At 43.5% G+C, this 26,568-nt stretch overlaps 1 protein-coding gene across 2 annotated transcripts in view; it reads left to right on the top strand.

Annotated features, from left to right (window-relative positions):
- Positions 1 to 26,568, top strand: part of EGFLAM (EGF like, fibronectin type III and laminin G domains) — a 193,999-nt gene that overhangs the window by 114,755 nt on the left and 52,676 nt on the right. Inside the window, exons 8-12 of one of the 2 annotated variants that reach the window (XM_019982928.2) lie at positions 18,752 to 18,867; positions 19,470 to 19,788; positions 20,670 to 20,770; positions 22,223 to 22,323; positions 24,522 to 24,666. In XM_019982928.2, coding sequence (XP_019838487.2) covers positions 18,752 to 18,867; positions 19,470 to 19,788; positions 20,670 to 20,770; positions 22,223 to 22,323; positions 24,522 to 24,666 — 782 coding nt within the window. Of the gene's footprint in view, positions 1 to 18,751; positions 18,868 to 19,469; positions 19,789 to 19,994; positions 20,009 to 20,669; positions 20,771 to 22,222; positions 22,324 to 24,521; positions 24,667 to 26,568 lie in introns of those variants that run through there. The other variant, XM_019982929.2, reaches the window with a different exon arrangement.

The raw sequence follows: 26,568 nt of genomic DNA, 5'->3' as shown, positions 1-26,568 counted from the left end.
TACCAGGCTCCTCCATCCATGGGATTTTCCAGGCAAGAGTACTGGAGTGGGGTGCCATTGCCTTCTCCATGATAATATCTTACTTATAATCAATGCCAAGGCCTAATGATAAAAAGAACTGATTCAATAAAGTTATCTCTAAAATAAAGTCAAATAAAGGGCTGTGAAATTCAGAGAGAATTAGAACAATGAAAAATGGAAGGGTGCGAGAAGAAAAACTACAAACTGGAAATTAAAGTCGTATTTTTCTTGATTGTTTTCACATCAGACATCACCATTGGTCATTCCCTACATTAATCTGGAGACTGTTTTGGTGACGTTCAAGAAAGTAAAGAATTTAGTTTCTGAGTCTACAGTGACTATGTCTCTTGCTTAAACATTCACTTGGCAATTCATTTTTTAAAAATGTGTATTAAGTCTTAGCAGTAAGTAAGATACTGCCCTCGTGGATCTTATATGTGGGAGAATCAGTCCCTGTAAGGAAGTAGAGAATGAAGTAAATAATTATTGTATTAGCCTACATGAATAATGGGCTTCCCTGTAGCTCAGTCGGTAAGGAATCTGCCTGCAATGCAGGAGACCTGGGTTCGATCTCTGAGTTGGGAAGAGCCACTGGAGAAGGAAGTGGCAACCCATTCCAGTATTCTTGCCTGGAGAATCCCATGGACAGAGGAGACTGGCAGGCTACAGTCCATGGGGTCACAAGAGTCAGACACGATTTAGCAACTAAACCACCACCACCACATGAATAATATATCTTTAATGTTATATAGTACGAGGAAAAGAGAGGGGCTGAGAGGTCATGGAGGGTGCAGGAGCTACTGTTTGGGATAGGCAACCAAGGAAGGCTTCTCTTCAAGAGAGGTTTGAGCAGAGCCCTTCCTTGTGGAAGGAGCAGCAGGTGCAAAGGCCCTGGGGTGAGAGCAGGCTTGGGATGTTCTACAAGCAATAAGGAATACAGTAAGAGAGATGAATGATGGGGAAGTGAGGTCAGAAAGGAGGTCAGTGGCCACGGTCAGATCATGTCCAGTCTTGTTCTGGTGAGGACTTAGGGTTTTATTCTAAGTTAGATGCAAAGATCTTCAAGTGTTTTGAGCAACAGAATGGTTGGTCTGATCTACATTTTAACTGGGATCACTGGCTGTAGTGTGTGGAAATCAGCAGAGAAGATGACTAGAGAGACAGTATATTGCTCAAAGGAGAATATATATGAAAAGAAAAGAGAATCAAACCCAAATCATGGAATTTGGGGACCCACAGGTTGTTTAAGGACCCAGCCAAGCTTCCCTGATTTTCTGATAAGGAACTAACTGTCACCAGATCATACGACTAGTTCTAGGTCACTGCTAGTTGCCACGAGTGTTAGAGTCATGGCACTTTCTGTCAGCGCTCCTGGCATTTCCCTCCCTCCCCTCTGTGCAGAGACCCCTCTTGCATGCATGATCGGGCCTTTCCATGTAAGAGCAGTGTCACTTCTTACCATCTGACGCTTCATTTCTCACCCATCTCCTGGGGATTCGTAGCTCCTTTTTAGAGCTGAGGGACTTTTGTTTCCATGATCCAATGTGGGGACCTTCCACATGAATTTCCTGAGATGCTTCCTCCATTGCAAGACTTTGTATCTTTCAGCCGGAAGTTCTAGGATTCTTCTCTTCTCTTGGTGCTTCCAAGAGCACCTTCTGATTATGAACATATACTGAGTCCTGCTGCACACCCACCTCGTGAAAACCCTGTGCTTAGACTGGTAGCGTTCTGTGCAGTCAGACAGTTGTCGAGAGGGACCTGGTCGTAAATCCGATGGAGATTAAGAATCTCTGGGGATCAGTGTTTCCAGATCTTCTGTTGCAATAGGCCCCTTCAGGATCTTTGTTTCAGATCTTTCTCATGCATTTCTTAAAGCTGCCTGAATGCTCAGCTTTATTTTGGGCACCATAGGCTATGGTTCTCAACTGAGGGAGATTTGGTCCCTTACAGGGCACCAGGCAGACTCTGGAGACATTTTTGACTGTCTCAGCTGGGGAAAGGTGCTACTGGCACCTTGGAGAGAAAGGCTGGGGATGCTGCTAAACACCCTACAATGCACAGAAACCCACCCTCAACACACACACATACACACACACACACCAGAAAGTGATGCAGCCCAAACTGTCGGTGGTGCTGAGGCTGAGAAATCCTATTACAAGTCAAAAATAAAATGAGAAAATCTAAGCCTTGCTCAAAATAAAATGGCAATCAGGCTGGAAAATTAACTGACGTTCAGAAAATCAACTTGAGTGAAGAATTTTTCTCAAACTTTTTTGGATGGCAGCCCACAGTAAGAATATACGATTCTCATAGCAGCCCAGAGCACACAAATATATCTCGAAATACGTGTGTGTGCGTGCAAACGCCTCACAGAGCTGTACTCACGGATGCTAAATTCAGAGCTTTATGTGTTTCATTTGGTTCCATTTTTGAAAACTGTGGTCAGGTCCCAGTGAGTTATTTTTACTCTCTGCGAACTCCGGAAGATGGTGATGGACAGGGAGGCCTGGTGTGCTGCGATTCATAGGGTCACAAAGAGTCAGATACGACTGAGCGACTGAACTGAACTGAACTGAATGGGTTTAAAATGTGCAGCTTGAATAATACTCAATCAGATATATAAGGAAATTGAATACAGTTTCATATAAACGACATATCAGCCCTTTAAGGCATAGAGTGAGGATGGACTCTCTATCAAAGTCACCAAAAAGGATCAGCCCTTAATTCCACAAATATTTTTGCCACATCCTTGTCAAAGAGAGTTGAGCCAAGCCTTCCCTTCCAAGGTTCAGGATCCAGTCCAGGGAGCAGACACGTGGCGGGCAGCATTCAGAGGGGCTCTGCCGCACGGGGAGGAGAGTGGTTTGTTTTGTGGATCTGGGAGCTGGGAGGTGGGTTGGCACAGAGGGAGAAAGTAGAAATCCCCTGCACTCGTGTTAGTGCACATGCGCTCAGTCGAGTCCGTCTCTGCCACCCCATGGACTGTAGCCCGCCAGGCTCCTCTGCCCATGGGATTCTCCAGGCAAGAATACTGGAGTGGGTTGCCATTTCCTCTTCCAGGGGATCTTCCCAACCCAGGGACCTAACCTGAATCTCTGGCGTCTTCTGCATTGCAAGCGGATTCTCTACCACTGAGCCACCTGGGGCTAATGTAAAAGCGTCTCCATTGGCTGTTACTCTCCTGATCCTCACTGTTTACAGAATCAAGGCCACACCCCTTAGTCCAACATCCACCGTCTTGCACGGTCTAGCCTCAGCAGCCTTTCTACCTTGTTGCCCTTGGTCTCATAGCATGAGGCCTCCATCCTGGCCGATGGGTCCTGGCTCCACTTACTGTCCCCAGGAGGCTGCCTGCTCTGTGGTGGTGGTGGTTTTGTCGCTAAGTCATGTCTGACTCTTGTGATTCCATGGACTGTAGCCTGCCAGGCTCCTCTGTCCATGGGATTCTCCATGGAAAAATTCTGGAGTGGGTTGCCATTTCCTTCTCCAGGGGATCTTCCTGACCCAGGAATTGAACCCAGGTCTCCTGCATTGCAAGCAGATTATTTACCAACTGAGCTAGGAGGGAAGCTTGCTCTGTCCCTTTCTCTTATTCCCTTGCTCAGCAGATTCTAGATGGTATTTTCTCAGGGTGTAGGTTTCAAATCCCTGCAGAAATTCTTCCCTTAGAAAGCGACTCATGGTGAGTCCAGTGGATAATTCCATTTAGACAGTGAATTCTCGGTGTTAGCATGTCATGATTTTCTCCTGGGTGGAGAAAGGTTTGTGAGGCTTCAATGCTTGGAGACCCTGAGCAGCACACCTGGTTCCTCCTCTACTCTTTGTGTCTGGATTTAATCAATATGCCACAATATCTATTTGAAAACCAGACCAGATGACTCTTGTTTCCATTCATTTTGAAAACGTTTCTTGGGCACAGCTAATCTCATGTCTCAGAGAGAGGCTGGCTTGCTACTGCCACAGACTCTCTATGGAGTTTTCAGTGAATTGTTGGGCAGGATTAGGGGTTGGATTGAGGGCCAAAATCAGCCTCCCTTCCCTGATTTAAGACCGGCTTTTATGACAATATTTACAAGCAGGAGTTGTTTTCATCGTGATGGGGTACTGATGGGCCCTCCCTAGCTCAGTTACCACCAACGGTCTCTTCCACAATGTGGCTGTCTTCTGGGGCCGTGCAAGCTTTGGGGTGTGAGTTTGCTCACGATGGTTGAATGTATTTTTCATGTACTTTTCCTTCCAGTTTCAATGAGATATAATTGACATACCACACTGTAAAAATTGAAGGTGTACAGCAGAATGATTTACCACAAATACCTCATGAAAAGATCATCACAGTGAGTTTAGTGAACATCCGTCCTCTCGTATAGGTACAAAGTTTGAAGAAATAGAACAGTTTTTTCTTGTGATGAGAACTCATGATTTACTCTGTGAACAGCTTTCATATATAATATATAGAGTGTTAATTATATTTATGATGCTTACATTATATCCCTGGTCCTTATTTGTGCTTTAACTGGAAGTTTGTACCGCCTGACTGCCTTCAGCTTTCCCTCCTGCAGTCCCCATCTCTGGTAACAACAGATCTGACGCCTTTTTCTGTGCGTTTGTTTTTCTTTGCTTTGGAAGTAGAATTGATTCACAACACTGTGTTTGTTCCTGATGTGATACCCAACATAGTGATTTCTATGCATTTCAAAATGAACACCCGTTATGATTTATCCCTGTAGAAAGACGTTACATGACTTAGCGGGTATTATGTGAAGTGAAATAAGTAAGACAGGGGAAGACGGATACTGTGTGATCTCATGTACACATGGACTCTACAAAGCAAAACCAAATGAACAAACCTCACAAAGCAGAAACAGAGATGCAGACACAAAGAACATGCAGCTGACTGTCAGAGGGGAGGAGGCAGGTGGGGAGGAAGGAAGTGAGCAGGAAAAGTGAAGAAGAGGGTCAAACTTCCATTCGCAAAACAGAGTCACAGGTGTGAAATGGACAGCAAACGTATGTTTAAATCATTTCTATTTCACCTGTGTACAGAGTTGTTTGAGAAAATTTATACACACACTCACACATATTAATTTAAAAGAAATACTATGATCGGAAACCAAATAGGTGACACAATTGTTATGAGATGAGATAGTTAAGTCCTGGATGTCACTAAACTCTGAATTTCCTATTAGCAAAGATGAGAAAGAAACCAAGTTCTGAGAGAACTCTCCATGTGTGACCAAAGGATGCAAACCAATATTCCAGTGAAAATAATGGTTTTTTTCTGGATACAATTGCAGGAAGAAATTACCAAAGGAATAATTATATAAGGAATGTTGAACAATTGTAATGAAATTGTAAGGAAAAGAAGTATGTCAAGGCTGTATATTGTCACCCTGCTTATTTAACTTGTATGCAGAGTACATCATGAGAAACGCTGGGCTGGAAGAAGCACAAGCTGGAATCAAGATTGCCGGGAGAAATATCAATAACCTCAGATACGCAGATGACACCACCCTTATGGCAGAAAGTGAAGAAGAACTAAAGAGCCTCCTGATGAAAGTGAAAGAGGAGAGTGAAAAAGTTGGCTTAAAGCTCAACATTCAGAAAACTAAGATCATGGCATCCGGTCCCATCACTTCATGGCAAATAGATGGGGAAACAGTGGAAACGGTGGCAGACTATTTTTCTGGGCTCCAAAATCCCTGAAGATGGTGACTGCAGCCATGAAATTAAAAGACGCTTACTCCTTGGAAGGAAAGTTATGATCAACCTAGACAGTATATTAAAAATCAGAGACATTACTTTGTCAACAAAGGTCCGTCTAGTCAAGGCTATGGTTTTTTCAGTAGTCGTATATGGATGTGAGAGTTGGACTATAAAGAAAGCTGAGCACCGAAGAATTGATGCTTTTGAACTGTGGTATTGGAGAAGACTCTTTAGAGTCCCTTGCACTGCAAGGAGATCCAACCAGTCCATCCTAAAGGAGTTCAGTCCTGGGTGTTCACTGGAAGGACCGATGCTGAAGTTGAAACTCCAGTACTTTAGACACCTGATGTGAAGAGCTGACTCATTTGAAAAGATCCTGATGCTGGGAAAGATTGAGGGCAGGAGGAGAAGGGGACGACAGAGGGTGAGATGGTTGGATGGCATCACCGACTCAACGGACATGAGTTTGGGTAAACGCCTGGAGTTGGTGATGGACAGGGAGGCCTGGCATGCTGTGGTTCATGGGGTCACAAAGAGTCGGACCTGACTGAGCAACTGAACTGAACTGACTATAACAGTGGTTTGAATTGTGGTTTTATAATGAGAAAAAAAATGTTTTGCATGACTCATCTCAGTCTCTGTCTTCTGCCTCCTGATTCTAATTGCAAGATCTGAACCAAGCCCTGTCTGATGCTAAGCCAATTGGAGGTTGCTACCTGCACCCCACCCCATCTCCCCACCCCAGTCTCTCCCACACAATCCATTTTTCACTCGCTGCTTTTCTCGATCATTCCCATCAGCATGAAAACATGTATTCCATACTCACAGAAAAGACTTCCTGAACCCCACAGCCCCTCCATCTACTGTCTCATTTCCCTGCTTTTCTTCAGGCTAGAGTTATTGAAGCATCTACGTTTACAGTTACTACTTTTTTCCAGCCTCCCATTAACTCAGCTGCTCCAGTCTGCTTCCAGTCCCACCACTCATGTGAAGAGCACCAAGGACTCCATATTTCCAAGTATATATTCACCCCATGAGCAGAGAACATGCCATTAAACTTGTTAAAATAATGTTTTAATGATAATGAATATTTTAATACATCTGACTATTTTCTTAAGACAAATTGCTAGTAGTAGTATAGAATAACAAAATCAGATAACTCAAACACTTGATGAAAGTGACATTGTTAGCCACTCAGTCATATCTGACTCTGTGACCCCACAAACTGTATAGCCCACCAGGCTCCTCTTCCATAGGATTTCCCAGGCAAAAATATTGGAGTGGGTTGCCACTTCCTTTTCCAAAGGATCTTCCCGACCCAGGGATCGAACCCCAGTCTCCCACATTGGAGGCAGAGTCTTTGCTCTTTGAGCCACTAGGGAAGCCAAAACAGTTGATATATATCTTGCAGAAAGAGAAGAGCTCTCACTTTTTAAGCCCTGTTGTCCTCCTAACAGTGGTCTTCTGTTATTAATAGTCAGTTGAGAATTATTGCTAAACTCCCAGTGAAAACGAATGGTTAGACACTCAGAAAGAACATTGCCACATACCAGATTAAAGCTGGCCTTTCAACAGACATTTTATTTTACATTTATCATGTGCAGAGCACCCTGCAAGAAGATTCGGCTCTTACAGAAAACATTCAGTCATCCACTCGCTCTCTTATTCAAATGATACGAGCCTGCTGTATATGCAACCCTGCCAGACACTATTGCTTGCCTATCTAAACTGTACACTGCCCACTCCACCTCAGGTCCTGAATAGCCCCACAGAATGTTGTCAGTAAATTAGTATTCATTATTATCTGAAGTTACAAAGGTTCCACACTTGAAATTTTCAGCACACCATGATGAAAACATGGCCTGAGGTTATACTGCTGTGTTCACAGCCACCTCTCGCATCATGCTTTGCTTATGTATCTCTGCCATCAGCAGGTAGGAGAGAAGCAGGTACCTAACACCTTGGTTTCTGGCCATCTGCTTAGCTTTCCACAGCCCCATTATCTTTAGAAAGGGAGACTCCAGGGGAGAAGGATACAGTGGGTTGTGCTTGGTTGACTAGTTTATGTTCTTCAAAAGACAACTCTCCACAGGGGTTATGCAACTGGTGCCTCCTCTGTGTGTGCCCGCATAAAGATAAAGGAGTCGGGGAGGCTTTGAGGTGAGGGCTCTCGAGGTCATCTGATGCCTGGCATGCCATTCTTGGGCTGTAGTCAAATAAGAGTTTCATGAAGCATGATGAATGGGAAAGAACAAACATATGTGCCTATGGCTGGTTCTTTAGAGCCACTGTCTCCCAACCACCCCGCTCCTACCACCATAGAATTGTACCCAGGGATTACTTTCATTCAGGTGAAAGAAAAGAACCAGAAGGATTGTTTGTGGGACAGGGAGGAGTGAAGGAAACCATGTAGCATTCTTGCAGACCCTCCGAGTCCCTGTGTCGCCAAGGCTGATGTTGGGGTTTTGAGGATGCTCAATGTTTCACACTTCCTCTCTTTGTCCATTTTCTGAACCAGTTGAGAAATAAGAAATAAACTCAGAAGATACAGAATGGAATATCTTCCATAATTATGATAAAGGCTGGATCAGAGAACATTGTTTACTCTTAAGGCACAAGCTCCCTTTTGCCCAGTCCAGCCTATGGAACCCCCCTGAGGGAAAGTTTGGGCTTGCAGAGAGGTCAGTTTTAATATCTTCCCAGGTCACTGCTTTCCACTTGTTGAGGCGGAGAGGGAAGGTGCGGGGGGAGACCCATTTGTCTCCAATTACTTCCTGTCTCCCAGGTCCTTTGATAGATTAGCTTCACTCTGTTCGGAAATATGGACCAAATGTTTCTACTCAGCATCTGTCTCTACCTCTGTAGGGAGGTGAAAGTTTGGCCAAGCATCCAGCAGTATTTCAGGAAACTCTTCTCATGACTGCAGCTTCAGGAGTGGAGAATGAGTGTTCCTTTCTCATCCTTCATAAGAGTGGTTAAGAAAAGGGTCCCAAATACAGCCTGGTTCTTATGAATGAAGATGAACTCTGATAAATGATAGCTCACATCATCTAGGAGGCTTATAATGTTGAACAAGGTTACAATCCCCAAGGTGTGTAACTTCTGTGCTGAACTAACTCCTTTTTTCTTTTTTATCCACATAAGTGAAATTCCCTAGTTGTTTCTTTTTCAGACTTCTCTTGGAGTAACAGATGCATGTAATATGTCTAAATCAAAAGCGTAAACTGTAGGGTCACAGAATGCTAGTGCCAACAGGTCATCAAATCCAATCCCATTCCTTATTTTATTAGAAAACATGAGACCCAAGGAGATTAAATGACTCATTCAAGGTCACACGGTCACTTATGTCAGTCTCTTTCCCAATTATTGGTTTCCATGACTAGGGTATTTCCAACTGTATCATGTTGATACATCAGAGAAAACCGGTATAACCTCTATAAAAACAAGCACATAGGTTTTTAAAAAATAAGTCATCCCGTAATATAGAAATTTGACTTTTGTTTATCAATTTTCCTCATGGCAATAACCCTTGAACTTGTTTTGTATTCAGTCAATGGTTTGACTATTCTCATTCTAAATAAATGGCTCTTTTTTTAATGTTCTCTTTTCCTAATTAACAAAGTGCCAAGTGGAGAGAGATAAGTTATGCACTTTAATTACAATAACCCCAGGCTGTGGGGGGAATGCTTATCACTGGCTTGGACTGTATGTTCTGTGCTCCCTTAGAAACAGCACTGGCAAAATCTTCAGAGAAGCAGCGGATTTGAGATCTGAGGTGGTGGGGCCATTAGAAAGCAAGAGTGGGGTCTTCATTCCAGCTGTCTTCATGCTGCACTGTGTCTCGTCCTCTCTCTGCTCATTTCCTTCCTATTAAAATGGGAAGTGGTGATGATTGTGAGAGACAAGCAGAGATGCTGCAGCAAGCACTGGAGTGCAGCATCAAGAGTCCATAGGTCAGCTCTGCCACCGATGGGCTGCCTCTCTGGGCAAGTCACATGGCCTCTCTGAGCCTCAGCTTACTCCTCTGTGAAACGGACTTGTTGTGCTTGCCAATCTCCAAGGTCTTTCCGCAAAAGTTAAGATGTCTTTGACTCTAAGACTTTGTAATTCCACATTCTCGTCCCACTCTTATCTCACACCCTTTGTTTCCCCAAACTGAGCAGTAACCTCTGGCTCTAAAGAGATGTGTTACATACAGTGTCAAGCAGGAGCAATGATTATAGAGACTAAGTAATCTTATTCGTTGAACAAGACATGTCTTACTTTCCTTGTCAAAATGAGCAGAGAATCTGGAGTCATTTGTGTTCTCATCATGGTACCATTTCACAGCGGTGGCAATGGTCCTTTCCTTCAAGGTAGAGTTTCCTTCAAATTTCCTTCCTAGGATGAGTTAAGGGGCAGGACGAGGACTCAATTACCTTCACCCTATCCCTGGCTCCACTATATCCATCTGGCTGAAGTGCCTTGTATGCTTGGTGTCGAGACATTTGTACGCTAGAGTATTCTGGGTGTCGAATTAAGGGTCATACAGCCTGCTTCTGGTATTGAATTTTCCGCTCATGAGATGCATGACCTTGTATTAAGTCCACATGTCTTCTGTGGCCTGAGTTTCCACATTTATGAAATGAGAATTTTGGACCTGATGGTCTTCCAACTCTAAAGAGCTAGTTCTGAGCTGGGGAAAGAGACAGGAATGGTGACAGTCTGGGGAGAATGTTTTTGGATTGGGGGCAGCGTCTCACCACACAAGGATTTGTCCCCAATATTCCGCCACTTAAACAGACCTGACCAGGCGGGCTAGGGCAGGGCAGAGACAGACTACCACTGTCGCGCGTGCTGCGGTGTGAGCGTCCCCACGCCTGGTGGAGGTCTTAGCTGTTGGTGTATGTGTGAAGCATTAGTTAAATGGAGGGTAGGGAGGCATATCCAGAAATCTAAAATATAGTTCCTGCCCTCAGGGCATTCACATTTGAGTTGAGAAACACAAGGATTCCAGAAAGTGTAAATACCATTTAAATATCTATTGAGTTCATTAAACTATGGATGCTTATTCTGAGCTCAAGATTAGAGACATGTCTGTGGTTGAACAGCCCCACCGAGGAGAAGATGGAAGAATTGTTCTATAGGACTTGGCAGCTCCATCTTTTCTGGAGTCACCATTTTTCCCCCCAGAGTAGTCTGATGTTCTCTTTTTAAAATATTACTTGATTTTGGTCTTTGGATGATACACATTCAGCTCTGTCTCTACAGAGTGCATGCAACTGGAAGGGTAGGTAAACTACACATTATGATACAGGAGAGGGGAAATTAGGTGATGTGGAGAAGAGCGTTAACCAAAGTCTCAGGGTAAGAAAACAAGTTGTGTTCACGAAACAACTAGTAGACCAGTTTGGCCATTGAGACTTTGGAAGAGGGAAAAACAGGAGTCAAACTACAATTTGGAGTCAGATCATAAGTGGCATGTGAGTGAAATTTGCTCTGTCCTCTCCAACTCTTTGCAACCCCATGGACTGTATAGTCCATGGAATTCTCCAGGCCAGAATACTGGAGTAGGTAGCCTTTTTTTTCTCCAGGGGATCTTCCCAACCCAGGGATCGAACCCAGGTCTCCCACACAGCAGGCAGATTCTTTACTAGCTGAGCTACAAGTGAAGCCCAAGAACACTCGAGTGGGTAGCCTATCCCTTCTCCAGTGGATCTTTCTGACCCAGGAATCGAACCGGGATCTCCTGCATTGCAGGCAGATTCTTTACCAACTGAGCTATCAGGGAAGCCCCATAAGTGGCATAATGTAATCAAAAAGAGACTAAGGATAAAGTTTACTGTCTGTGTGCCTTTGAGCAAGTTATTTAATTTTTCTCAGTTGATATCTCCACATGGTAAAATGTTAGTAATAATACCAATTTCACAGGATTTGGCAAGGATAATAGAAAATATATGCACAGCTCCTAGCACAATAAAAATGATAAATAAATCTTAATTTTATAAATCCCAGACTCCTCCACAGTGGTTTCTTCTCTTACAGGCAATGGGAAAACAGTGACCAGACAAACCTGGCTTTCGGTTAGGCCAGACCTAACTGAAAAAGTTTTGTTTTTTTTTTAAAGACAGTCTTTTGATCTTAGTCAAACCGCTTAACTTCCCTGAATTCAATTTATTTATCTGCAAAATGAAATCTACCAGACTTACACTGCAGGATAATTGTAAAGTTTAGGAATGCATGATGTGAAGCACCCAACAGTACCTGTCTGTATGAGAGAGGCGGTAGGTTTCCATAAACAATGGTGATGGGATAAGGGAGGAAAAAGAGGAGCTGTGACCTTTGTTGTTGTTCAGTGTCTCGGTCATGTCTGACTCTTTGTGACCCCATGGGCTGCAGCACTCCAGGCTTCCCTGTCCTTCACCATCTCCCTGAGATTGCTCAAACTCATGTCCATTGAGCTGGTGATGCCATCCGACCATCTCATCCTCTGTTGGCCCCTTCTCCTCCTGCCTTCAATCTTTCCCAGCTTCAGGGTCTTTTCTAATGAGTCAGCTCTTCGCTTCTGTGGCCAAAGTATTGGAGTTTCAGCTTCAGCATCAGTCCTTCCAATGAATATTCAGGTTTGATTTCCTTTAGGATTGACTGGTTTGATCTTCTTGCTGTCCAAGGGACTCTCAAGAGTCTTCTCCAACATCACAGTTCAAAAGCATCAATTCTTCAGCTCTCAGCCTTCTTTATGGTCCAACACTCACATCCAGACATGACTAATGGAAAAACCATAGCTTTGACTGTATAGACCTTTGCCGGCAAAGTTTTCTGCTTTTTAATATGTTGTCTAGGTTTGAAATAGTTTTTCTTCCAAGAAGCAAACGTCTTTTAATTTCATGGCTGCAGTCACCATCTGCAGTGATTTTGGAGCCCCCCAAAATAAAGTCTGTCACTGTTTCCATTGCTTCCCCATCTATTTGCCATGAAGTGAAGGAATGGGATGCCATGATCTTAGTTTTTTGAATGTGGAGGTTTAAGCCAGCATTTTCAGTCTTCTCTTTCATCTTCATCAATAGGCTCTTTAGTTCCTCTTCACTTTGTCCCATAAGAGTGGTATCTTCTGTTTATCTAAGGTTATTGATATTTCTCCTGGAAATCTTGATTCCAGCTTGTGCTTCATCCAGCCTGGCATTTTGCATGATGTACTCTGCATATAAGTTAAATAAGCAGGGTGACAATATGCAGCCTTGACATACTCCTCTCTCAATTTTGAACCAGTCCTTTGTTCGATATCCAATTCTAACTGTTGCTTCTTTACAAAAGCATACAGATTTCTCAGGAGGCAGGTAAGGTGGTCTGGTATTCCCATCTCTTTCAGAATTTTCCACAGTTTGCTGTGTTCCACGTAGTCCAAGGCTTTAACTTAGTCAGTGAAACAGAAGTAGATGTTTTCCTGGAATTTTATTGCCTTCTCTATGATCCAGTGGATGTTGGCAATTTGATCTCTGGTTCCTCTGCCTTTTCTAAATCCAGCTTCAACACCTGGAAGTTCTTGGTTCACATACTATTGAAGCCTAGCTTGGAAAATTTTGAGCCTGACTTCGCTAGCATGTGAAATGTGTGCAATTGTGTGATAGTTTGAACAGTCTTCGGCATTGCCTATTTTGGGGATTGGAATGAAAACTAACCTTTTCCAGTCCTATGGCCACTGCTGAGTTTTTCATATTTGCTGGCATATTGAATGGAGCACTTTAACAGAATCATCTTTTAGGATTTGAAAAAGCTCAGCTAGAATTCCATCACCTCTGCTAGCTTTGTTCGTAATGATGCTTCCTAAGGCCCACTTGATTTCACACTCCAGGATGTCTGGCTCTAGATGAGTGATCACACCATCGTGATTATCTGGGTCATGAAGACCTTTTTTTGTATAGTTCTTCTGTGTATTCTTGCCACCTCTTCTTAATATCTTCTGCTTCTGTCCGGTCCATAGTATTTCTGTCCTTTATTGTGCCCATCTTTGATGAAATGTTCCCTTGATATCTCTAATTTTCTTGAAGAGATCTCTGGTCTTTCCTATTCTAGTGTTTTCCTCAGTTTCTTTGCATTGTTCACTTTATTTAGTCTCCAAGTCATGTCCGACTCTTTTGCAACTCCATGGGCTGTAGCTCTTCAGTCTCCTCTGTCCACGGGATTTACAGGCAAGAATACTGGGTCAAGTTGCCATTTCCTTCTCCAGGATTGTTCACTTAGGAAGGCTTTCTTATCTCTCCTTGTTATTCTTTGGAACTCTGTATTCAGATGGGTATATCTCTCCTTTTCTCCTTTGCCTTCTGCTTCTCTTCTTTTCTCAGCTATTTGTAAGGTGTCTTCAAACAACCATTTTGCCTTTCTTTTTCTTGGGGATGGTTTTGATCTCCTCCTGTACAAGGGTACAAACCTCCATCCATAGTTCCTCAGGCTCTCTGTTTATCAGATCTAATCTCTTGAATCTATTTGTCATTTCCACTGTATAATCATAAGGAATTTGACTTAGGTCATACCTGAATGGCCTAGTTAGTGGTTTTCCCTACTTTCTTCAATCTAAGTCTGAATTTTGCTACAAAGAGTTCATGATCTGAGTCACAGTCAACTCCTGGTCTTGTTTTGGCTGACTGTATAGAGCTTCTCCATCTTCGGCTGCAAAGTATATAATCAATCTGATTTTGTGATCATCGAGATTCTTGAATTCTTAACCAAAGAGCCTGGACATCTATTTTGTAGGCAGTGGGAGTCTGAAAATGTTTTTCCAGGTAGAGCATTATAAGATGAAATGCAGAGAATCTTGACATTCATGAGAATAGTATCTATGTAACAATGACTAGAATGTGTAGGGTGCAAGAGAGGTACAGGAGGTACAGAGACCCACCTACTGAAGATAAAATCCATCTCTCTCCATGCATGTGCTATATTAATTCTTTTATTACCATTTGAGTTCTTTCTAATGAAATTCAGCAATTCTGAATATATAAAAGAGACAAAGGTAAAATCGAGAGTGATGAGGGTGAGAAGAAAGAGACAGGGATAGAGACAGAAAGATACAAAGATGCAGAGAGACAGGAGAAGGGGGAGCTGTCCCCGGCTTCCTGGATGTTTGTGTGTAGACATCTGACACACAGCTGTGCTGGCTGGATGCAGGTGGCTTGAAAGAATTTGCATCTAGGTATAAATCTGGCACCAACGGGCTTGAATTTTCAGCTGACATGTGGGCTGCTTTAAATAAAACTAGGAAATTGGTGTGGAGGTGGTAAGAAAAGCTCCACCGAGACATGCCTCATACCTGAGAAGAGGACCTTCCCTGCCATCTGTGGATCACCTGCTGACCATGTGCTCCTCTTCCTAAGACAGGAGAAGATGTCTGGTCAGCAGTGTGCCCACTGAGCAGGATTCCCACACTCCTTTCTGTCATTTCCTTCAGTTCCGTGGTCAATCTGCTTGCTATTTTTCTTAGAGGAGGGTGAGTTTGCTTTTATGAGAAAGATGTTTGGCTTAGTTTATTCTGAAAGCAGATTTGTCTTTAAGTTCAATTTATGTTTTTAATGTCATTTTTTTTCTTTTTTTTTTCTAATTTTATTTTATTTTTAAACTTTACATAATTGTTATTAGTTTTGCCAAATATCAAAATGAATCCGCCACAGGTATACATGTGTTCCTAATCATTCAATAACTAATGAGCATCAGTGACCTACAAAAGTGAGTTTCTGTTGCCAGAGTTGTTACAGCCATAAGGTTCAGTACCTGGTTTGTCTGAATCAGCTGGTACCTGTGCTTACCCCCAAGCCACCAGGAGGACATGGGGACTCTATGGAGCAGCACTTTAAAAGACTCTCAGACGGTGGGGGTAGGGCTTCCTGTGTCTAGCCTAAGTCCAGACTTTCAGATCAGTAGATTTTTCTGAATGACAGCTGAATAAAACTGTTAATCTGACCATCCCCCAAGGAACAATAAGCTGTGTTGTCCCCTACAAGTTTTTCTCAGCCCACCTTTCAGTTTTGAAAGATCTTGCTGTCCTGTGGATGGAAATGGTTGTCACCCAAGATGTCACATGGGACCCCCTTTTTTTCCCGGATGTGTTTGCTGTAGTATAATGTCTCTTTCTTATTTTAAAGAACTTTTAATGAAATACCTCATACATCAAAAGTATATTTATACATATATTAGTTTATGCTTTTGTGTATATATAAATGCTCATGGGTATAAAGTTGGCTTAAAGCTCAACATTCAGAAAATGAAGATCATGGCATCCAGTCCCATCACTTCATGGGAAATAGATGGGGAAACAGTGGAAACAGTGTCAGACTTTATTTTTCTGGCCTCCAAAATCACTGCAGATGGTGACTGCCGCCATGAAATTAAAAGATGCTTACTCCTTGGAAGGAAAGTTATGACCAACCTAGATAGCATATTGAAAAGCAGAGACATTACTTTGCCAACAAAGGTTCATCTAGTCAAGGCTATGGTTTTTCCTGTGGTCATGTATGGATGTGAGAGTTGGACTGTGAAGAAGGCTGAGTGCCGAAGAATTGATGCTTTTGAACTGTGGTGTTGGAGAAGACTCTTGAGAGTCCCTTGAACTGCAAGGAGATCCAACCAGTCCATTCTGAAGATCAGCCCTGGGATTTCTTTGGAAGGAATGATGCTGAAGCTGAACCTCCAGTACTTTGGCCACCTCATGCGAAGAGTTGACTCATTGGAAAAGACTCTGATGCTGGGAGGGATTGGAGGCAGGAGGAGAAGGGGATGACAGAGGATGAGATGGCTGGATGGCATCACTGACTCGATGGACGTGAGTCTGAGTGAACTCCAGGAGTTGGTGATGGACAGGGAGGCCTGGCATGCTGCGATTCATGGGGTCGCAAAGAGTTGGACACAACTGAGCGACTGATCTGATCTGATCCAGCATCTACCTTAAGAAATAGAATATTTTAGAGTACTTTCAAAGACCCTGTATGTCAGCCTCATTCATAGTCCTCTTCTAACCTTTCCCAGGTATTTTTGATCATTGCCTTGTTTTTCTTTTTTAAAAAATATTTATTTGGCTGTATCAAGTCTTAGTTGCAGCACCCAGGATCTTCAGGGCATCATGTGCGATCTTTTTCATTGTGGCTCACAGGCTCAGTAGTATGGCACATGGGCTTAGTTGTTCCACCGCATGTTGGGTCTTAGTTCCCCGACCAGGGATTGAACCCACATCCCCCATATTGCAAGGTGGATTCTTAACCACTGGACCACTAGGGAAGCCCCCTGCTTTACTTTTCTTAAGAGTTTAAATTACATACACAATGGGTCTTCCATATTGATCTGTGGTTGGTTGAAACCATGGATGCAGAACCTGCAGATACCGAGGGCCAGTTGTGCTCTGGTGTTTTATATAAAGAACTTGAGCATCTGCAGATATTGGTATCTGAGTGGGTCCTGTACCCTAACCCAAAACATACATGTATGTTTGTGTTGGTTGCTCAATCATGTCTAGCTCTTTGCAGTTCCATGGACTATAGCCCTCCAGGCTCCTCTGTCCATGGAATTTTCTTGGCAAGAATACTGGAATGGGTTGCCATTCCTTTCTCCAGGAGATCTTCCCAACCTGAGGATCACACATGGGTCTCCTGAATTGCAGGCAGATTCTTTATCGTCTGAGCCACAGGGAAGTCTGCGTGTGCGTATGTATCCTTAAATAATATATAGTTTTTCTTGCTGCTGATCTTTATGTAAATGGCATCAAACTGGTATGTTCCTTGGCAACTTACATTTTTTTTGCATAAAACCATGTGAGATTAAACCATGTTGATGCATTAAATGCCTCAACTAAATGTTCATCCAATGCCTCAAGTAATGCTTCAATTAAATGTTTATTCTTCTTCCCTGTTACATAGTTTTCCACTCCATAGATATATTTAAATTCACTTATCCATTCTCTGTTGATATTTGGGGTGTTATTATAAATAGCAAATTTAGCAGGTTCTTTTTTACTATTATAAATTACGGTGTTGCAAATGTGTTATGCTCCTGTCTCCTGGTATACATGGGAAAGATCTTCTCCAGATTTTGTAAGTGGGAGTGAGATTGCTGGGTCAAAAGGTATGAACATTTTCTACTTCATTTAGTATTTCCATGTATTTTGCAAAGAGGATATACCAGTTTACACATCTAACATCAGAGTATGAGTCTCCATTGATTCCATCCTTGGCAATACATTTTATAATTTTAATTTTTAATTATGAACATATGATAGCATATTTACAAGAGACTTGAAAAATACAGAACAAAGTTACATATAGTTCCACTATATGTTACAATTACTTTTTTCAAGTAGATAAATTAAGGTTTTTAGTTGGAGTTTCAATATCAAAGTCTCAAAAATTAATAGAATGCATGTACATTCTATTATTACTTCTCTGTAATAGAAGATTCTTCTCTTCTATTACAGAGAAGTAGGATGACATAGTAGACCTGAAAAGCACTATGAACCAATTCAACAATTAAGATTTATACAATTTTCACACAACAGTAGGATACAAATTCTGTTCAAGTTCCCATAGACTGTAAACTGGGAGACACTGGAACATATCCAGGGACATAAAACATGGTGCAAAAATTTCATGGTCTAAAGGTAGCAGTACATTTTTTTTTCAGGCCCTGCTGTGCAGCAGGTAGGATCTTGGTTCCCCAACCAGGGGGTGAACCTGTGCCCCCTGCATTGGGAGTGTAGAGTCTTAACCACTGGGCCACCAAGGAGATCCCCTTGGCAATATTTTTTATTATCTAACTTTTGTCTTTGCCAGTCTTGTTGGTATAAAATGGCAGCTCTTTCTGCTTTTTATGGGCATTGCCTTGATTACTTATGAGATTAAATGTTTTTCATATTTTTTGCTCAATATTGCTTCCTCTTCTGTGTTGAATTCCTTGTGTGTTTCTGATGTATCTCCATCCATTCAGTACAGCTGTGTATGGGCTATGTTAGGATAGAAAAGGGAGCAAAGGCAGGTGCTGACTGCAGGCTGCTGCTTTCTCTACGAAGGTCCTGAGGAGTCAGGAAGTGGGCGCTATGGACCCAATTATGCAACCGACACAGAGGCTGGTGAAGATGATGACACGTTTGAAGACGACTTAGATTTGGATATTTCCTTTGAGGAGGTAACAAGAAGTCCAGCCTGGGTGTTTTTGTTTCCTTGCTGAACAAAGTGGTTTAGTCAATGGACCACAAACATCTTACTTAAGAGTTACTTAAATTGGCTCACTTAAATTGGCTCATTTGCTTCTAAAACATATTTATTTCCTCTGACTATTAGTCTCCAGGTGATTGTAAATGAATAGTAACTAGATATCAACTATGCTGATGTTCTAAAGTCAGCCTCTGCCTGTTGACTTCACCATTTGGCAAAAGCATATTTAGATTCCAAGCAAGTGAAATTTTATAAAGTCAATATTGATACAGAAATGAACAATTCCTTGAAAAAGTAATGTGCCTTAATGATGCTGTAATAAAGATAAATCATGTAATATCAGTTTTAGCACTGATTTTCTGAGTAATACAGGGGAAGGTACTTAAAATTCTTGAACCTGAAGTTCTTTATCCATAAACTGGAGTCACTACTATTTGCCATCTCTACCTGCCAAGGTTTGGGGAAATATCAAAGTAACTGTAGTTTCATGTATTAGACATCAGCCATAAATAAGGAAACCTAATTACTGTGCTCCATGTTAATCCTGAACTTCTTTTCCTTCTCTGTCTTTAGGTTAAACCACTTCCTGCTATCAAAGAAGGGAATAAGAAATTTTTTGTGGAATCCAAGATGGCACCTAGACCGAACCCAATGACTGTTTCTAGGCTTGTCCCCCCAACCCCAGCATCTCTCCCCACAACTGCAGTGGCTCCCCAGCCCACTCCAGTGGACAGGAAAGGGAAGCATGGTGTGGCTGTGATGCCAAGGCTTTTTGACACATCTTGTGATGAAACTGTTTGCTCTGCCGACAGCTTTTGTGTCAGTGACTACACCTGGGGGGGCTCTCGATGCCACTGCAACCTGGGCAAAGGTGGTGAGAGCTGCTCAGAAGGTGGGTGCATGGGGGAGTGGGTGGGGATCAATGCCACTGCAATCTGGGCAAAGGGGGTGAGAGCTGCTCAGAAGGTGGGTGCATGGGGGAGTGGGTGGGGATCGATGCCACTGCAACCTGGGCAAAGGGGGTGAGAGCTACTCAGAAGGTGGGTGCGTGGGGGAGTGGGTGGGGATCGATGCCACTGCAACCTGGGCAAGGGGTGAGAGCTGCTCAGAAGGTGGGCTTGGGGGAGTGGGTGGGGAACGTGGTGGTGAGCTGACCCTACAGGGAGCCATAGAGCAGTACTTCAGTCCACGCAGATTCCTTCTTGTCCTTTTCCTAAGAGGAGCCCTTTTTTGCATGTTTTAGTTATTAAACTAGCTAGTTAGCAATACAGGGCAAATGTGAGTCTTCCGTTGCTTCTAGTTGAATAGCAGCCGTATTCCTGTATGTGCCAAACATGCAGTCCTTTTGGAGCAATGCGTAAATCATCCCAATGGCACCTTGGGGGTGGGTTTACTTTTGTGACGCCTCTTCTACAACAAATACAGCAGAAATCTGTGCGTGAAGGTCAAGAAGGATACTAGTTGAGCCAACGCGTATCACACAGTTGTGCAATGTGAAAGTAGGTGTCAGTGGCCTTAGAGCCACTGATTTCTTTTTAGAGTGGCAAGTAACAATCTCCAGAGATCTGATTTCTCCCTAAGAACTTCAGAAGCTCAATGCCCCCAGGAATGAGAATCCTAGGGGTAAAGAGTAGAGAAATGAAGATGGTAAGCTAGGCTTAACAGACTATCGGGAGTTTTACTTAATGATATCCAAGCAATGGTGTTGTGTATTGATGTTTTGCATTTAAAGAAGTGAGCAAACAGCATTCTTTTGTCTTTTTCTTTTTTCAGATATTGTTATACAGTATCCTCAGTTCTTTGGTCACTCCTATGTAACCTTTGAACCTTTGAAGAACTCTTACCAGGCATTTCAAATTACTCTTGAATTTAGGGTAAGAAGGATTAATCCTTTTATGAGCGCCTGTTGGGCACCGTAACACAGCAATGTGCTGCATCAAAGGGAGAAGGAGAAGGGGAGAGGAAGCAGAGGGTAAACCCACTCACAGGGCAGCGAGAACGATGGGTACATTTGCACACTCAAGGGCTGCAGCAAAGGGAGAGTGGGTTGTGTATGTTACCAAACTATGGAAATGGCTGGTCTGAAAGTTCCCAGGGAGAATGTTTGGGTTCCAGCCATATTACTCATGTCAACCTAAAAGTTGAGAATTACGTTTCATTCAGCAGATTTGCTGAGGACTTGAGCCCAATTGCTAAGGACTTAAAGGGCTTTCCTGACAGCTCAAATGGTAAAGAATCTGCCTGCAATGCGGGAGACCAGGGTTCAGTCCCTGGCTTGGGAAGACCACCTGGAGAAGGAAATGGCAACCCACTCTAGTACTCTTGCCCAGAGAATTCCGTGGACAGAAGAGCCTGTTGGGCTACAGTCCATGAGGTCCCAGAGAGTTGAACCCAATTGAGTAACTAACACTTTCACACTTTAAACCTAATAGCTCTGAGAGCCTATTCCCTGGGCATAATGTCCTCAAGTCCATCAAATAAAACATAATTCTCAACTCTTAGGTTGTGCTTTTTTTTTTTTTTTCAGTTGACTTTCATAATCATGACCAGGCCAGGATTTCAGAAGGCATAAATGCATTCTTCATCCCCAAATCCCTTTTAATGGAAGCCCAGACAACCTTCCTTGTTATGACTGCACCTGCACAGATAGAAAAACAGCTATAAGCAACCCTGGCACATGCTGACGGCCCAATAGGTGTTCTTCACGATGAATCAGCTGCAGTGCCTTCAGCTTAAAGGGGTTCTTTTGGGTATCTCAGATGACAGGAATAGGTTTGGAGATAGGGAAAAAAGTCCCCTTTAAGGTCAGAGTGTTGAGAATCCACAAGATGACTTGTCCCGGTCTAGGACAGGCAGCATGGGTGAAAACCAAACTAGTCCATGGGCTGCTTGTATTGTCTTGTTCTCCTAATGCAAGGAAAGATGCAAATTTGCTTGGGAAGTAAAAAAAGGAAAAACTGGAATGCTCTTTGGTGAGAATAGAATTTGACAAGGATGAGAGGAGCCCCCGTGGGACCACGGCCTCTGTGCACACGGTTCCCTTGGACTCTGCTGGTGGGTCCAGCAAGAGTAAAGAGTGGGTCAGATATGGGGCCGCCTTCCTCTCACATCACTGCCAAGTTCCTCATACACTGTTCATGTTGCTGCCCCTTGTTTATTGAAAATGAACTAGAACTGTGTACCTGGGAATTAATTGGAGTCTGCATGCTTGTAAATAGGACCTCAGTGGAGATGCTCGAGTTTCGTGTCCATGAGTGTTTCTGGGTGGCCCTCTGTGGAAGAGGAGGTGCTCATTATTCGTGTGGCTTTTGTTTGTTTAATAACAGGCAGAGGCTGAGGATGGCTTACTGCTCTACTGCGGGGAGAATGAGCATGGCAGGGGGGATTTCATGTCCCTGGCTGTCATCCGGCGCTCGCTCCAGTTCAGGTAATTCCTGGAAGAAACCCCTGGAATGTTTAATACTACCCTACAATGTGTTTTCCTTTCTGTACTGTGAACAAAACCTATACTCGATTTATAGTGTAAATAAAGGAACTATGTGTATTATGGAGCCTGGACCAGTCTACTAAATACTGGGGTATCAAGATAGCAGGGTAACCTCTGAAATTTGAGTCTGGAACCTTGTGATCATTCATTCACTCAACAGCAAATGTTTTCTTGAGCTCCCACAGTGTACCTGGCACTGCGGTAGTGCCTGGGGATGCAGCAGTGAGCCAGAGCCCGTCAAGTTCCATCTTTCCCGGAGCTCTGGTGGATGCGATGGGAAGAAGGCTGGGACCTTCTCCTTGTTCCCTGTGGTAGATTCAGCTGACAGCCACGGAGCCCAGAGAGGAGCCCACAGCCTCCTGGAGGTTCCTAGAGACTCAGACCATATCCTCATCTTCCCTCCAGACTGTGATGGACTGTTTGACTTACCTCCTCTGCCCCGATCATTTGTGTCCCAGTGCATCTTGGAAGCCACCCACCTTTGGTTTCTGTGTGGTTTTCTGGAGGCAGAGTTCTGTGGATGTGTTTTAATCATCCTCACAGAGGTGTACATGGGACTATTTGATGAGGTCAGCCAAGTGCTTCTCCATGGCTTACTGGTCAACATCCCCATGGTAACATTCCCTGGTGACCTGACCTTCAACAAGTGACTTAACCTCTCCAACTCTGTGTTACCTCCCAGAGTTACTGTGAGGATTAAATGCATTAATACATAACAGTACTTAGAGCAGTACCTGAACCATACATAGCAAGCACTCAGTAAGCACCAAAACCATTATTGTTTTTTTATTATTTCAGCACCAAAATTACTTTTGGTTAAGATAGATAAGACTGTCTGTGAAACGTTCCACATGGGGTAGAAAATTACCCCTGCCTCCTGCATCCTTTGCTAAATGCATTGCTTGATGGGAGATTGAGTTCAGCTAGTAGGATCCAGGGCAGTGGTCCCTAACCTCGTGGGCTCTAATGCTTGGAGTATCTGAAGGACTCTGCTAGCCCTGCTGGTTATTTGCTAGTAGCAGCTCTCCATCTCTGCAATTCCTACTGTGTGATTTTGAGATCACCCCCTCTAGGTCAGCCAGTTCTGCAATGCCTCTCCAACCCATTCCTGTCCATTGAGGATCAGGAGACAAAGGGAGGCCATGAGAAGCAGGCTGCAATTAGTGCACATCCTGGAAAGGACAACACTGTATGTCATGGTCAGTGTCCCCCGCTGACAGCCTCAGGACCCAAGGGGGAGGTGCTATGGTGGCTGCTTAGAACTTGGCTGGAAGGGGTCAGAATTCTAGATGTCAGGTGTAGTGACCGGAGGGCACCCCAGAACATACGGAGGTTGGGGGAAAAAAAACAAGAATAATGCAACTGTCTGAGAATGCTCCTTTTCCACCCACACCCGCTCTGAGCCGCAGCTTCCCATGGAAACCACACCTGCCCTCAGGGCCAGCTGAACACAGATGGCAGTGCTGCCCAGCTTGCCAAAATAAGTGTGAAGACCCGTTTTGGGGTTTTTTTTTTCAACATTTTATTAATATCACTGAGGCTGTCATTTGGGAGTTGTGGGAAGTCCCCAGAGAAATCCCTGGACGCAGAGTGACTCAAGCTCTAATTCTCCTCACCTTGAATCCATGTTTAGTATCCAGCCATCTCTGAGAAGGAGAGAGAGGATCTTAGCTGCCCAGGATTCTCTGAGTTACAGAGAAAGTCGGGTTAAAGGAGGCCCCACGTTGAAAGGTCCTGCAGGCAGATTAAAGACAAGACTGAAGTGGTCCTAGGGAAGAGGCGTCTTTCTAAGGAAGTTTTTCTGTGTATGGATTTAAACAGCCCTTGATACCCATAAGCCTAGCTCTGAACAGACGGGCTCTTAATGAAGCTATTACTGCCCTGGAAATGATGTCCATTGAGTCTGAACACAATAGTGAGCTTCCCTGGTAGCTCAGCTGGTAAAGAATTCGCCTGCAATGTGGGAGACCTGGGTTCAATCCCTGGGTTGGGAAGATCCCCTGGAGAAGGGAACAGCTATCCACTCCAGTATTCTGGCCTGGAGAATTCCATGGACTACACAGTTGCAAAGAGTTGGACACAACTGAGCGACTTTCACTTTCACTTTGATCTAAGAGTTTTCTTTTCTTCCCCCACAGGTTTAACTGTGGAACTGGGGTCGCCATCATTGTAAGTGAGACCAAAATCAAACTCGGGGGCTGGCACACCGTTACGCTCTACAGAGATGGGTTGAATGGGCTGCTGCAGCTGAACAATGGCACCCCAGTGACCGGCCAGTCCCAGGTGAGTGTGCGCCTCATTCGCACCCTCCCGCCCAGCACTCTGGGAGGGTCCCGCTGTAGAGAGCTGGCAGATGGACTATTTTGCATGGTATACTCAGGCAACCCAGCTCTGCCAGCTTTTCCATTGAAGGTGGGCTTTCAGGGCTCATGTCCATCCCACACCTACTGAGGAGGGGGACTGAATATGCCGACATCGTGGCCCTGGGTGCAGGGACATGCAGGAGGCCTTGTACCTGAGGATATGTTCTTTTTCTACAAGGACATCAAAGCGGAGGAAGACTCCTGTTGGAAGAATTGAAGCCATTATTAGTGCCAGACACAAAGCTTACTTTTAAGACAGAGGTGTCGTAACCCTGTGACTTTAGAAAATCATCCTGAAAGGTTCACTTGGTTCAATATGCAGGCATAATCTATTCATCCACCTTTTTTGGGGCCATGATTATAGGAAGTGGTAAAACAATTTAACTGTTGGGCTACTCAGAAAATCACCTAGGTATTCACATATTTGTCATGCTCTGAGTAATTTTAGGACTGTGTTTAGAATAAACAGTTTGGATTAGCAACCTGCCAAGGAACCAAGTCTGTAATTATAATCAGGCAGGTGTTTGTATTCTCTGAGGAAAAAAGTGGCAAGAAAGCCTTTGTGTATATGTGTGTAGCTTTCTCCTTCCTAGGCTCTTCATATTCTTTGCTGACAAGGCAAGTTGTATAAAGGGTCATGACTTGCTACTAAAAAAAAAAGAATAGAAAAAATAAACCTCATCATTTGGATCCCAGTGTTTCCAAAGGAACAAGAATACAAATGTAGTGAATGTGAATCCACGAAGATCATTATACAGATATGCATATATTTCTAAGGAAGGGAAAAGAGGATAAACGCACTGCAGACTCAATAAATGCCAGAACAATGGCCCTACTATGGTTAAAATTAAATTTGATAGGAATAAAGAAGCTTTGGACTTGGGTTCAAAATACTAACCTGAATACAAGGTGGAGAAGCTGTAACAGAAGTAGTACATGTATGAGTATCATATGGTTTAAAACAAAGAAATTCAATGAAGGTAAATAAATAGGGCCATATGATAACATGCTAAAGAAATTATAGGTTACATTAATAAAGGCATAGCATCTAGAAAAATGGAGGTGATGATCCTGTTCTATTCTGGTGCCTATGTATATAGTTTGCAGTGCTCTAACAGTTAGGAAGATCCCCTGGAATAGGAAATGGCAGCCCACTCCAGGATTCTTACCTGGAAAGTTCCATGGGCAGAGGAGCTTGGTGGGCCATAGTCCATGGGGTCAAAGTCAGTCAGACATGACTGAGCATGCACAACAGTGATTCTAATCCTCAGATAGAATTGCCTTCAGAGTATATGATTTATTGAATATAATAATTAATTACAAAAGGTATATAGTTTTGTGGATACTCAGGGTAACATCTGCCTCTCTACTACCAGGATTTGCTAAGCAAGTTGTATAAGTCAGACTGCAAGTATAGAGTGTTTAAGAAACTGTCTTGAGAGCTAGTGGTCTGTTTTAAGTCAGGGTTCCCCCAAAACAGGCCTGAGTTGATGAGTCTATGCAAATGATTCACTAAGAAAGGAATCCCATAGGAAACCTGCGATAGAAGGGATTACAATGAACAAGGGAGGGACAGAAGTCAGCAAGAATGAGATCTCAGGCAAAGTTGACCAGGATCTGGCGTTAGCCCGATCCTCCAGGGGAGCTCTGGAGTGTGAGTTGTACCTCGGAGTAGTGCAACCGAAAGCAAGGGGGTTGGACTTTCACAATCACCCATTAAAACCTGTTAAGAGCTGTGCTGAGGGAATGCAAATTCTAGTACCGCCAGTTCTTTCCATAGGCAGGCAATACAGGCTTCAGAGACCCAAAGGTAACCCTCATT

The sequence above is a fragment of the Bos indicus genome, chromosome 20 (assembly GCF_029378745.1).
Source record: "Bos indicus isolate NIAB-ARS_2022 breed Sahiwal x Tharparkar chromosome 20, NIAB-ARS_B.indTharparkar_mat_pri_1.0, whole genome shotgun sequence".
NCBI classification, from domain to species: Eukaryota; Metazoa; Chordata; class Mammalia; order Artiodactyla; family Bovidae; genus Bos; species Bos indicus.
This window is presented reverse-complemented; position numbering and strand designations above follow the sequence as displayed.